Here is a 13369-nt window from a genome sequence, read left to right on the forward strand (position 1 = left end):
TTTAAGAACATTGCCAGTGCTTAATTAGTGCAGTTTTGTCCATGAACATGACAGAAGCAATACAAACACCCAGCTATTTTTATGTCTATACAGTAATCCCTTGTTTATTGCTGTTTTTTTGGTCCTGTCCAGCCATTAGGGCAGATGGTATTGTTGATCTAAATGCCCTTACGTGCTCAACAGATTTGCTCTGCCAGGGAAAAGTGTAAGATACTCTTCCCCAGTTGTACAGAATTTATTTCACTTCATTTGATGTTTTGCTGTTATGAAAATGTGGAGCAGCCAGACCGGAGCAGGAGGGGATAGAGAAGAAGAGAAAAGAAAACAGAGGGGAGAGTGCAGGGACAAGAGGGCGAAAATACAGAGAGAGACAAGAACAACAGCAACAACAACAATTGTGATGACAATAACAAAACAACAGAAACTAACAGGACTACATCAACAAATGTTTGTCACGGCCATAAAGACCATGATGGAGAGGACAAAATAATATCAACAACCACAATGATAATACTGAATTGAAACAGTCATACATATTAGTGGTAATAGTAGTAATGAAATTACCAACCATAATAGTGAACAGAATGACAATAACTGTAATGCACACAACTATAATCATATATCCGACATCACCATCACTGTAATAAAACCGACATAATAACACCCCGGATAAATCAGTGACTTATGTAAGGAGTACAATATGTAAGGAGTACGTATGTACTGTGAGTGTGTATATGTATGCATGTACAGGTATCTCTGTGTATATGTGCATGTCTTCATGTATATAAATATGCGTGTGTGTGTGTGTGTGTGTGTGTGAACGTGTAATTGCCACTGAGAATGTATGAGGGCAGACGGGCACTGGGGGCCACGCACCAACAGGCCCCAGCAACCGGAAAGAGCCCGTCCACGGCCGGGAGCGCTTAGATAGTAATAATACTTAACTTACGTACTTGTACATTATAATCACACACACACACACACAGTTCTCATACATAACCACTAACCTGTGACAATACTGCAACTTGTTCGATCATGATGCTATGTAGATTGAATGTGTGAGTACAGTATTGTCCTCTCTTCATTTAGCAATTTTTACGCTTGAAAATGCTTAATTTAGGCCAAAAATACATCAAATTTGCTTAAATATGCATATTTTTCTTTAAAAATAGGTGGTTGTCAACCACAAAACAGTGATGATTTTTTTAAAATGTATATACACACCTGATCAAAATCAGGAATTTGCATTTTGCACATTTGGATCTTAATGAGGTTTTAAGTAGAGCTACAATATGCAAAAACAAGAAGGGGGAGTGAGACAAAAAGCACTTTGAAAAAGTAATTTATTGAAAACAACAATTAAACTGATTGGCTGTTTTCACCTGATCAAAAGTTTAAGACCACAGGCTATAAAAGCCAAAATCTGTTCAAAATGTTCATTTTCTGTCAGGCATTCACACTGTCATGCCCTCCTGATGGTAAAGCTAAGAAGCTTTCTCTTTTTCTCTTTTCTCTTTTTCTGGTGGGATTGTGGAGCTGCATAAGCAAGGCCTCTTGCAGCGTGCCATGGCTGCTGAGGTTGGGAGCAGTAAGACAGTCATTGTTACGGTCACCTGCTGCTGCTCCCTGTTCTCTCTCTCTTCCACAGCTGGGCGTGCAGCAGGAGCCAGGACAACTGGACACACCTGCGGCTAATTTTCCTTCTCCCTATTTAACACTGAGTAGGGGCAGCTGTGAGACGCCGGTTCCTTCCATGACGTCCATGACAGCGCACTCGCAGCTCGCCAAATTGCTCAAGCCTTTCAAGATTCGGCGTTTCCACAGCTGGGTGTTCCAGTTGTCCCGTGACCTGTCCTTTTGCAAGTTTTTGTGTTTAGAACCTTTTTTCCCTGGTGCTGCGCAAGCTGCGGACTCCAGCGCTTTCTGTTTACTCCTGTGATTATCTCCACGCTGAAAACCAATTAAAGAACAGTCATCCGCTCATCTTGCCTCCGTATACTGTGGTCCTCCACACACGCAAGCATAACAGAAGAAACCGGCCAGTAAGATGGACCACACGGAGCCAGACCCAGTGAAGAAGGCCCTGCGCAGCGCTTGGGCAAACAGGAGGAGCAGCTCAGCGCCCTGGGAACATACAGTACCTCCAGGAGTTGTTGGCGCGCCAGGAGGCAACGATGGAGAGTCTGGGCTCCCGCCTCAACACGCTGCTCGCGGCGTTTCCCCCAGGCCACGACTCCACACCTGCCAGCCCACCCACACTGCCAGTTCAAGTCACCCTCACCTCCGGCACGCCGCTGTCAAGACCGGAAAGGTTTTCAGGGGACTCGGGCGAGGTCCGCCCCTTCCTCATGCAGTATGAGCTGCACTTTGAGCTGCACGCCGCCACCTTCCCCACTGAACGTGCCAAGGTGGCCTTCGTCGTCTCCCACCTTACGGGTCGAGCCAGCGCATGGGCCACGGCGGAGTGGAATTGCCGTGCCCCCTCCAGCATGACCTATCTTGCCTTCGCTAGGGGACTGCAACAAGTGTTCCAGCGCAGCCCGCCGGGCAGAGAGGCAGCTCGGGCTCTTCTCACGCTACGCCAGGGGTAGTGGCGAGTTTCTGACTACGTCATAGAGTTCCGCATCCTGGCCTCGGAGACTGACTGAAACATGGCCGCGCTCCTGGACGCATTTTTCCTCAGGCTGTTGGAGCACATCAGGGTTCATATGAGACCGCTGGCATTGCCCGTCAAACTTGGATGACCTAATCGAGCTGGCAACACGGATCGACAAGCGACTCAGCGACCACGGGGAGGAGCTTGACCAGCGCTGTAGACTCTGCAAGATCACCTTCCTGAGGACTACGCCGGGGAGCCACAGCAACCACGCCAGCCCGCGTGCCATGACCGACGCCACGCCTACCTGGACAACGGAGGAACTCATGCAGTTGGGAGGAGGGAGACTCATCGTGGCAGAGAGGGAGAGACGGCGGCGTCTACGTCTGTGCATCTACTGCGGTAAGCTGGACCATGCACTCCCCAGCTGTCCCATTCGTCCCTCCCAGGCTCCTCGACGCAATGCCCGCCCTAGTCCACACTAGACTAGACCATTCCGCTTGAGCTCCGACTATCTGGCAACCACCTTGAGCTGTTGAAATTTTTTATCATTCCCTCTCGTTCCGCACCCATCGTTCTCGGGCTTACCTGGCTCACGAAACACAACCCTCATATAGACTGGCCCTGTTCTAACATAATCAACCGCCTCTCGCCGCACACTCCCCAGCCTGAATTCATCGATCTCTCCTCTGTTCCGTCCGTCTATCATGACCTAAAAGCAGTTTTTAGTAAAGATATGGCGCTGTCTCTCCCCCCGATCGCCCGTACGACTGCAGTATCAACCTCCTGCTGCGGACTGCGTTGCCATCCTCTCGTCTATATAACATTTCCAAATCGGAGCTCAAAACACTTGAGGAATACATCTCGTCCTCTTTATCCGCTAATCTCATCCGTCCCTCCTCCTCTCCTGTCGCCGCTGGGTTTTTTTCGTTGAGAAAAAGGACAAATCATTACGCCCATGCATTGATTTTAGAGTGCTCAATCAAATTACTGTTAAAAATAAATACCCATTACCCCTTTTGGACTGAGCCTTCACTTCACTACATGCCGCCAGATTTTTCTCTAAATTAGATCTCCGGAACGCCGACCACCTCGTGCGCATCCGCGAGGGAGATGAATCGAAGACGGCATTCAATACACCACTCGGGCAATGCCAACGCCCCCGCCGTCTTCTAAAACCTCATTAATGATGTCCTACGGGACATGCTTAGCCGTTTTATCTTCACTAACCTATACGAAATTCTTATTTTTTCCGCATATCCACCATGTACGCCTGGTCCTCCAAAGACGACTGCAAAATAGATTATTTGCCAAAGCCGAAAAATGTTTGTTCCACTCGGCCTCCATTCCCTTCCTAGGATTCATTGTGGAGAAAGGCCAGCTCAGAGTTGACCCTGCCAAGATTCAGGCTGTGGTTGTCTGGCCTGCTCCTATATCAAAGAAGCATTTACAAAGGTTTCTGGGATTCACTAACTTCGCTAACGCAGAACCTTTGACTAAGCTCACATCCCCAAAGATCCCTTTTTCCTGGACCCCAGAGGCTGAGTCCGCTTTCACCAAACTCAAATCACTCTTCACTTCCGCACCTGTCTTAATTCACCCTAACCCCTCCGTCTCGTTCTTTGTCGAGGTGGACGCCTCCAATTCCGGCGTGGGGGCCGTCTTTTCCCAGCGTTTGGCCACCGACCAGAAGCTGCACACCTGCGCCTTCTTCTCTAGACGCCTGACACCGGCAGAAAGGAACTATGACATTGGCAATGGGGAACTCCTGGCCGTTGTCCTGGCCCTTCAAGAGTGGAGGCACTGGCTTGAGGGAAAGGAACTTCCTTTCACTGTACTCACAGACCACAAAAACTTGGCCTACCTAAGCTCAGCACAGAGACACACCCCCGTCAAGCCAGGTTATAATCACCTTCCGTCCGGGGTCCCAGAATGTCAAGCCGGACACCCTCTCTCGCATCCATGCCCCTCCCGCTGAACCTACCCTCCAAGAACCCATCGTCCCGGGTTCACACATCATCGGAGCTCTACAGTGGGACATAGAGAAGCGGGTCAAAGAGCCCCTCAAGACGGTCACACCTCCCAACAAATGCCCTCCTGGACGCCTCTTTGTCATCCCCAGACTCCGCTCGGAGGTACTGTGCTGGGCTCATGGGTCCAAGCTGGCCTGTCACCCAGGCGTGAACCGCACCGTCTTCCGCCGCAGGCAGCGTTTTTGGTGGCCCACGCTCCTAGGGGACGCCAAGTGGTTCGTGGCTGCCTGCGCTGTGTGTTCCCGTAACAAGGCCTCCCACCAACCCCCATCCTGGCCTTGGTCCCACATCGCCCTAGATTTCATTACTGGCCTGCTCTCCTCCAGGGGAAACAAAATGGCACACTTTGTGGCCCTACCAAAGTTACCATCTGCATTGGAGACCGCACAACTCCTGGTCCGCCACGTGTTCCGCCTTCACGGCATCCGTACGGAAGTGGTGTCCGACAGGGGCCCCCAGTTCACGTCGGCGGTTTGGAGGGCCTTTTGCAAGACCTTGGGCGCTACACCTTGCTTATCCTCTGGTTACCACCCCCAGAGCAACGGACAAACGGAACGAACCAACCAGGACCTGGAGGCAGCCATCCAGTGCGTGTACCACCAGCAGCCTGCTACATGGTCCTCAGATCTTCCCTGGAGAGAATACGCACACAACACCTTCATCAGCTCAGACACTGGATTATCCCCTTCACACTGCTTACGGCTTTCAGCCACCTACATTCCCCTCCCAAGACTCGGAAGCCAGAGTTCCATCGGTGACAGCACACCTACGCTGAGCACGTCTGGCCTGGCGCAACACGAGGACCGCTCTCTCTAGGACATCTGAGCGGAACCAGAGGGTGGCCAACCGCCACCGCACACCTGCACCTCGCTACCAGGTGGGCCAGAAGGTATGGCTGTCCTCCCGCGATATTCCCCTGGCGGTGGATTCCTAAAAACTCTCCCCAAGATTTGTCGGCCCGTACCCCATTACAAGGATTATCAACCGTGTAGCAGTCAAATTGCGCCTCCCGGACTCCCTCCATGGCAGACCTCGTCTCCTTCAACACCACAAAACTGCCCGTTTAGACGTTGCCAGGGAGCATCAAACATGGGACATTGAAAGGTGGGAAAAAGTTTTATTCTCTGATGAGAAAAAATGTAACCTTGACGGTCCAGATGGCTTCCAACATTACTGGCATGACAAGGAGATCCCACCTGAGATGTTTTCTACCCAGCACAGTGGAGGGGGTCCATCATGGTCTGGGGTGCTTTTTCATTCAGTGGAACACTGGAGCTTCAGGTGGTGCAGGGCCATCAAACGGCGGCCGCTTACGTGCAGATGTTGCAGCGGGCATCCCTCATGACTGAGGGCCCTCGTCTGTGTGGTAACAGCTGGGTTCTTCAACAGGACAACGCTGCAGTTCACAATGCTCACTTGACCAAGGACTTCTTCAGGGAGAATAACATCACTCTTTTGGACCATCCTGCATGTTCCCCTCATTTAAATCCCATAGAGAACATTTGGGGATGGATGGCAAGGGAAGTTTATAAAAATGGCCATTAGTTTCAGACTGTTGATGCCCTTGGTGAAGCCATCTTCACCACTTGGAGCAATGTTATTTTTTGAGCGATGGTCTTAAACTTTTGATCAGCTGATAAACAGCCTATTTCAGTTTAATTGCTGTTTTTAATAAATTAATTTTTCAAAATGCTTTTTGTGGCCACACGGTGGTCCAGTGGTTAGCATGTTGGCCGCACAGTCACAGGCTAGAGATCTGACTTGGGTTCAAATCTCCGTTGGGCATTTTCTGTGTGGAGTTTGCATGTTCTCCCCGTGTGCGTGTGGGTTTTCTCCGGGTACTCCGGTTTCCTCCCACATTCCAAAAACATGCATGTTAGGTTAATTGGAGACTCTAAATTGTCCATAGGTATGAATGTGAGTGTGAATGGTTGTTTGTCTATATGTGCCCTGTGATTGGCTGGTGTACCACCGCCTGTCGGCCGAAGTCAGCTGGGATAGGCTCCAGCATACCCCCACAACCCTAATGAGGAGGAGCGGCATAGAAAATGGATGGAAAATGCTTTTTGTCTCACTCCCCCTTCTTCTTTTTCCATATTGTAGCTCTACTTAAAATTAAGATCCAAATGTGAAAAATGCAAATTCTAGCAATTTTTCAACTGGTCTTAAGATTTTGATCAGGAGTGTATTTTGAAAACCATGATAGAGTGAAGGGAAAAGTGGAGAGGGACGTAATACGACTGTATTACTGTTTTTTTGGAATATCTGTAGACAAAATGCAATATTGATTGAATATCAAGTGAAACTATGACTTCAATGATTATTAATTTGTTGGAGTTGTGAGGGTTTTGGGTTAGGAATGTCTTCTTGTTGAGGGATTCATATGGAAATTTAGGGTGACTACTTGGTATGTAACTTGTTCACTAATTGCATGCGCATAGATTTTAAGCCAAAATGTTTGAAGTTGAACATTTCAAGCAACAGTCATTATTTAAGAGAGGGATGTAATGTTTGACCGTCCACCAGGTGGCGCCACAATCCTCTGTACAGACCGTCGAGGAACATGATCATCGACTTGAGCTCCTGTGTGGACCAAAGAACATGAGAATATCAGTACTGATGAAAGTCGCAGCTATTGTTGTTATTGGAAATTAAATAGAGAATTAAATAGAGTTCTACCAGCCAAAGTAAATCCTGATTGATGGAGGTTTCGGGGGCAAGTCTGGATTATAGAACAAAGGGGTGCTTTGGTGGTCCGTGTGGGCATTGGCGATTTGTTCATACTCATTACATCATGGACTGGACCATCATAGATCCCACGAGGAACACTGTGATTCTCTGCCATCTGACCAAAAATATATGGCAGGTCAATAGGTTGTGCTATACATGTATTAAATAAGTTATAGGCTATATCAGTTTACCTTGCTGCGAGCTCTGATCCTCCGATACGCAGTGTCAGGGAAGGCTTTTCTCGGAATGAAGCGCCCTGAACCTTCTGTAACATTTAGTTTTCCATCCTCCAGAACCACCCGACCACTGGAGATCACCACTGAGGCAACACCATGAAACTCCAAACCCTCAAGGACGTTCAGCTCCACAGTCTACCATTCCAGTGGAAAGAAGAGACACATTTAAGAGGATCATTGCTGACTTTTATGGACTAAAGCACATCAAGCTTTTCATGTTGAGCAAGTTAATAAGGACCAGGATCGAAGAGTTTTTACCAAGTTGTGAGTTTTTGCAGAAACAGTTCTGGTGTCTTTTGGGTTCCAAATGACAATGTCAGCATCGGAGCCAACAGCAATTCGTCCTGTTTACACATACAAAAGACATCATTGTAGTTGTACAATTCATACTGCCGTATAGTCACTGGCACCTGGGGATTGCTAGTTCCATCAATAGTTACTAATAGTTCCATCAGTTAGGCATAGAAATGTGCTATCTGACAGCTGGTTCCTGCCGAAGTTTCCCTCGGGACAGCAGGCGCTCCCCGACGTTTTATACAGTAAAGCCAATGACTTGAGGCCTTGGGGTCAAAATAATATCAACCCATTCCCAAACCTTCAAAGGGTAAGTAGAAACTTCCACCCATCCATTTTCTATACCACCTATCCCCATTAGAGTCACGGGGAAGCTGGAGCTTATCCCAGTAGACTATATGTGCCCATTCATACCTAAGGACAATTTGGAGTCTCCAATTAACCTAACCTGCGTATTTACAGTAGGTTATGGGAGAAAGCTGGAGTACCCGGAGGAAAGCCGCAAGAAGAACACGGGAGAACATGCGAACTCCACACAGAGATGTTTCATGCTCATCAATAGGCCACTGTGTGGTAGCTTAACGTAACGTAAGTAGCAACTTGCTATGTCTAATTGATGGAACTCACACATTTTTACATTAACGTCATCATCCTAAAAGGGTGATGTATACTGTACAGTATATATATGAGTTGACAAACACTAGGTAGTAAAAATGTACGTTTAAAACTGTTTTGATTGGATACCTTTGCGAGGGTAAAGGTTGAAGAGTTTTGCAGCATTGGTACTTGTCACGGCGACAAAGTCATTCTCATCAATCTTCCCAGTGCACTACATAGAAATTTTGTTTACAGAAACAAAAATTGGAAAACTTTGTGATTAATGCCATTAAACACTGTCTTTGTCGAAAGTTGAAAGTCTCAGAATCTCACCACAATTCTGTCCCAAACCACCGACATCCTCTCCTCAATTCCATTGGTTCCTTCTGGTATAAGAGTAAAATCATCTTTACCCACTGCCTTCTGAGCAGTGGAGAAGCTAGCTTGAGCACTGGAAGTCACCTGGAGGTCACCGCTAGAAAAATGGATATACAGTTGTGAAGAACTGTAGAAGACACACCATGATGTCCCATCTATATACTGTAGAGGTGGAGTCATACAAACTGCACAAACCACGCCAAGAGAGAGCTTAGGTACTGCGGAGTTGAAGGATCAGGGTTGAGAGGCGGGCTCATCACCAGGGCAGCAGCTGTAGCCCAGTCTTTGGACCAATAGTGAGAGCCGTCCACTGCCAGGCTGGCTGTGATTGGCTCCCCGTACACCACAATCCCTGCCAAGCAATGCATTAGATGTTCTCAGGGTATGAATCGATCGCAATTGGACTGTTCAGGTTGTCTAAGAAGATGTTGCACCCCTAATCCGAACAAACTTCATCAGTTCATGCTCAATGACTAGGTGGGTCAAACACCAGTCTGACTAGGTAGGACAACTCTAGTATGAGGAGTTGGTGCAGGATCCAAAGTATTTATCCTCTAAAGGTAAAGGCAAGACAAGAACGGCTTTGCTCTTTTGTGGTGTCAAACAACCATCGTTAAGATACAATGGGGGGGCTCCGCCAGTCACCAACAGTTGTTTAGTTGGTATTACCCTCGTTAGTGTTCCATTCAAATGCAACAATGGTCATGGACACACCTGAAACTAAGGTGACTGTATTTGTTAGAGGCTAAATGATTGAATATTTCAGCAAGAGATGACAGGACGACATTGTATGTGGCGGAGAGATGGTGTTGTAGACCTCCCCCTCTTCTGGTTTCTCAACTTTAACGTAGATGGCCTCCCCCAACCCCTTTCCAACCATTTGTCTTCTCGGTCCAGAATGTGTACATTTTTTGTCCTCAAAACAGTGCTGTTTCTCTTTAAGTAGACAGCTGAGTCTTGACCTGAACAGTTAGCCCGTCTGCAAGATCTTTATCTTATCTTGTATCAAAGAATGTTTCGGTCACACTCCTATACTCTTAATCTTTCACACGTCTTTTACATCATGGTATAAATCAAAGTAGCATGACCCAAGTAAAAGTGATTTGGTCAAAGATTTGGTCCAATATGTCACCTTTTTTGCGGGCTTTGGCAATCACATCTGCAGCAGATTTGCTCATCACCTTCGTGACATAAAGCGGACAATTGGTTTGTTTTGCAATAGTCACAGCTCGGTAGACTGCCTCGGCCTCCACCTGAAACACAAGATGACATCTTGTGTCGTGCCTAATACCACTTCATTCAAAGCAAGTACTTTTGGTTGGGTTGTTTGAGAGTTTCTCCACAGGAATCAAAAACTGACCTCCTCAGGGTGAGACAGGACATGTCCTTCAGGTCCAGTAATGCCAAGATTGAGGATCCTCTTTTGTTCCTAGACCACAACACCAACATTTGAAGTAACTATTTTCTGGAATGTTTAGGTACTATGAGTTCACCTCTTCCTAGTCGGTTACCTCATCAATAATGTCACCATTCTCTGCATGTACCTGGGCCACAGCACCCAGCTCCCTGAGGACACCAAAAGCCTCATAAAGCTGTAACCAAAGAACCAAAAGCAGACTTGGTACTACAGTATACTCAGCACAGGGAATAGATTATGAAGATTAGCAATAGTTATCTCCACACATTCCTACTAAAGTAAACAGACTGTCCTACCTGTGAGTCAGAGCTCTGGTATTTGTCCTTGTAGGTCATGAAAAACAGGAAGGAGTTAACACCTGCAACACAAATGTGGTAATCATGCAAACTTTCAGCCCACCCCAGCAGATTTTAGGTTAATGTTAGGGTCATCCTGAAATCATTGGCAGATATCATAAGCAGTCAGTGACAGGTAGGAAGGAGGAGGAAACGGAGTAATCTTGTGCTTTTAATTTGAGGCATCCTGACCAGATGCCCGATCTTGTCCTTTTGGTCACTACCCAAAGCTACCCAAACAGTAATTGGGTAGTGACCAAAAGGATAAGGATAAGATTGTTTCCTCCGTTTTGTTGCTGGGCTCTGCCTTAGAAATCATGATACGCCAGGAGGAGCTGGACGAAGCGGCCTGGGAGAGGGAAGTGTCGCAACCTGACCTGGGATAAAGCGGAGGAAGATGGATGCATGGAGTTTACACTGGACTCACCTTTGTCCTTCACAAGAACCTCCAACTCCTCATGAAGTTCATCATGCCAGTGCGTGACATCAACATGGAAGGAGAAGTCACAGCACGCCCCCTGGTCGGCAGCGTCCCTCCATTTCTCAAACGCTGACAGTAGACTAGTCCCTGGCTCTGGCAGGACATGGTCCACTATGACGATTAACATTTAAAACAATACCTTCAGTTGTAGTCTACCCAACTTAGTTTGAATGATGGATATTGTTCGGTATGAGTCTGACTGATCATGGTGGTTCCTCCAGCGAGTGCCGCTCTCGTTCCTTGGTAGAAGTCATCAGAGGGATAGAAACCTTTCTGGACGGCATGCAAGTTGGTGTTGGCATCGATTCCTCCCGGGATGACTAGCTGACCATAAGCATCAATCGTTTTCACGGCCGCAGGAACAATCAAGTTCTCCCCAATCTGTCTGTGAGGGGAACATGACTTCAGAGGTTCGTCCCACTTGTAACTCACGTGCTTGATGTACACAGTGTCAGTTGTTGTTATCATTAAGTGTGACAGTTAGCTAAGTTAAAGGAATGAAACACACAAGTTTGTTTTAAATTTCACAACATAAAATGGGATGATTTTATAACAGCACTTCTTTTACACACTTCAAGAGTCAAAGACATCTTTTAATAAATATATACAGAAAAGTTTCACTCCAGAAACGTTAAATGTAATGAAGACACAAGGCTTTTTATCATTAATATGAAACAGCTACTTAATGGTTCCGTCCTCGATGTAAACGTCAGCAAAAAACGACTGGTCATCATTGACTATCTTTCCTCCTTTTATGATCAGACAGTTGCCCTGGAAATAGATAAGAACAGAAATTTCAGGTCAGATATATGGCAAGGGCCACATATGGACAAGTCAAAGAATGCGTTGCCCATTTTGCTGTTTTTATTTTTTAATAAAAGGCTAAAAAAATGTATTTAAAAACAAAATTAGTGTCAGATTTATGTTATCGTTGACAAAGCGTATTATTATTCATTGTTAGTATTAACATTTCAGCTTTTCGTCATTACGTTACACATTTTTGCTCTCTTTTTCCATGGTTGCAGTTATTATTATTCTAATTACGGTTATTATTGTGGTAATTATTATTATAATTATTCATTTATTTAATTTCTACAGTGTGCCGCGGTCCAACAAAAAACAAGCTGCGGGCCACAAACGGCCCCCCCCACACACACACGGATATAATTCGTGGGTCGCCTGGACTTTTTTAAAGGCAGTTTTGGTCCATTGCCATTTTTACAAAAACAGTGTCATGCTATATTAATTGGTGACGGGTCATGTACCGTACTGGGACCAAGCGGAACACGGCCGCTGAAGCTGACGCCTGTTTCCCTTTTAGACCGCCCACAAGCTCATCGATTGGCTCAGCTGTTTTTTTTTTTTGATAAAGTGTAATTGGCTGTCCCCGCTGTCCCTCCATGAGCGCCTGGAGCTAGTTAGCTAGTTAGCCCCACAATACACAGTGCGTGTATACTCGTAGTTGGCCAGAGTCCGCGTGTTTATCTGCCACTGTAAGTTGTTAATATGTTGCCATCTTTTTCTGTCTGGTCACGTCAGCTAGACGCTGTTAAAATCTGAGGTTTGATTTACTATAACATTTGAATATGTGCCCGTGTGCGCGTGCGTGCGCGCCACCCGCCCCGAAGCAGTTTTTAAGTCAAGTTTCCCCAACCTCTGAAATTTTGTCCATGCCTGTGAACAAGCCCCGCCTGAACTCCACCTGCAGCAGGAGTGTATTAGTTGTAGTACTAATAGTAGAAGTAGTAGTATTTAATTAATATTGACTGTTTGTTCATTGGGTGTAGCTGTGTCATCTCTGCCTACCTAACAGTTACATGTAAATTTATTTTGTTATTTTTTATGATCAAGCAATTCTTCATCACGTCATTTACTGTACCTCAATTGTGTCCCGAGCATGTCCGGAAGGGTACACCACAGTCTGCCCTCCTCCTCTCGGTGCGTCTCCTCCTGTGCGTTCAGATCTGCGTCGCTGCGTCAGCGGGCTGAGCGACTCAAAGTTCAGTGTTTTGTTCTCAAAAGCTCCTTCCACATTGCAGAACATGCCACCGTATTTCATCCTAGGCCGAGGAGAGTCCGAGCCCAGCTTGGACAACAGCGAGGCCCCATCATCGTCCTGAGAAATTCTTCTTTCAGACATCTTGCGGCTACGAAAGGGGAGACTAAACTGCAGCCTGGAGTCTGGGACTGAAGAGCGGGAAGTTGACAGCTGAAGAGCTTGAGCAGTAAATGAGGTGAGCGGGGTGAGTTCTGTGACCTAAAACCAGTCTGA

At 46.7% G+C, this 13369-nt stretch overlaps 2 protein-coding genes across 5 annotated transcripts in view; one reads left to right on the forward strand and one right to left on the reverse strand.

Moving 5' to 3' along the window:
- Nucleotides 1-118: 118 nt before the first annotated feature.
- Nucleotides 119-13237, reverse strand: LOC129173956 (dihydropyrimidinase-related protein 4-like). Its single transcript, XM_054765386.1, has 15 exons — nucleotides 12977-13237; nucleotides 11780-11868; nucleotides 11298-11482; nucleotides 11044-11208; nucleotides 10578-10639; nucleotides 10376-10456; nucleotides 10225-10293; nucleotides 9997-10117; nucleotides 9060-9216; nucleotides 8820-8961; nucleotides 8634-8718; nucleotides 7854-7939; nucleotides 7551-7730; nucleotides 7309-7474; nucleotides 119-7212 (listed from the first exon to the last, which is right to left on the reverse strand). Exons 1-15 carry the CDS (start codon nucleotides 13235-13237, stop codon nucleotides 7121-7123), a joined length of 1941 nt encoding a protein of 646 aa, XP_054621361.1. The 3' UTR covers nucleotides 119-7120.
- si:ch1073-416j23.1 (rac GTPase-activating protein 1) overlaps nucleotides 12469-13369 on the forward strand; it is a 34779-nt gene continuing 33878 nt past the window's right edge. For 3 of the 4 annotated variants that reach the window (XM_054765399.1, XM_054765419.1, XM_054765438.1), the window contains exons 1-2: nucleotides 12469-12590; nucleotides 13162-13331. In XM_054765399.1, the coding sequence (XP_054621374.1) occupies nucleotides 13327-13331 (5 nt within the window). In that variant the 5' untranslated portion in view covers nucleotides 12469-12590; nucleotides 13162-13326. Of the gene's footprint in view, nucleotides 12591-13149; nucleotides 13332-13369 lie in introns of those variants that run through there. The other variant, XM_054765409.1, reaches the window with a different exon arrangement.

Source organism: Dunckerocampus dactyliophorus, chromosome 2, assembly GCF_027744805.1.
Source record: "Dunckerocampus dactyliophorus isolate RoL2022-P2 chromosome 2, RoL_Ddac_1.1, whole genome shotgun sequence".
In the NCBI taxonomy this organism is placed as follows: Eukaryota; Metazoa; Chordata; class Actinopteri; order Syngnathiformes; family Syngnathidae; genus Dunckerocampus; species Dunckerocampus dactyliophorus.

Coding starts and splice junctions, on each gene's coding strand:
- LOC129173956 (XM_054765386.1), bottom strand. CDS start 13,237: ATGTCTGAAAGAAGAATTTCTCAGGACGATGATGGGGCCTCGCTGTTG. Junction 10,118..10,224: donor TCCTGTCTCACCCTGAGGAG/GTCAGTTTTTGA, acceptor CTTGTGTTTCAG/GTGGAGGCCGAGGCAGTCTA. Junction 9,217..9,996: donor TGCCAAAGCCCGCAAAAAAG/GTGACATATTGG, acceptor ATTGCTTGGCAG/GGATTGTGGTGTACGGGGAG.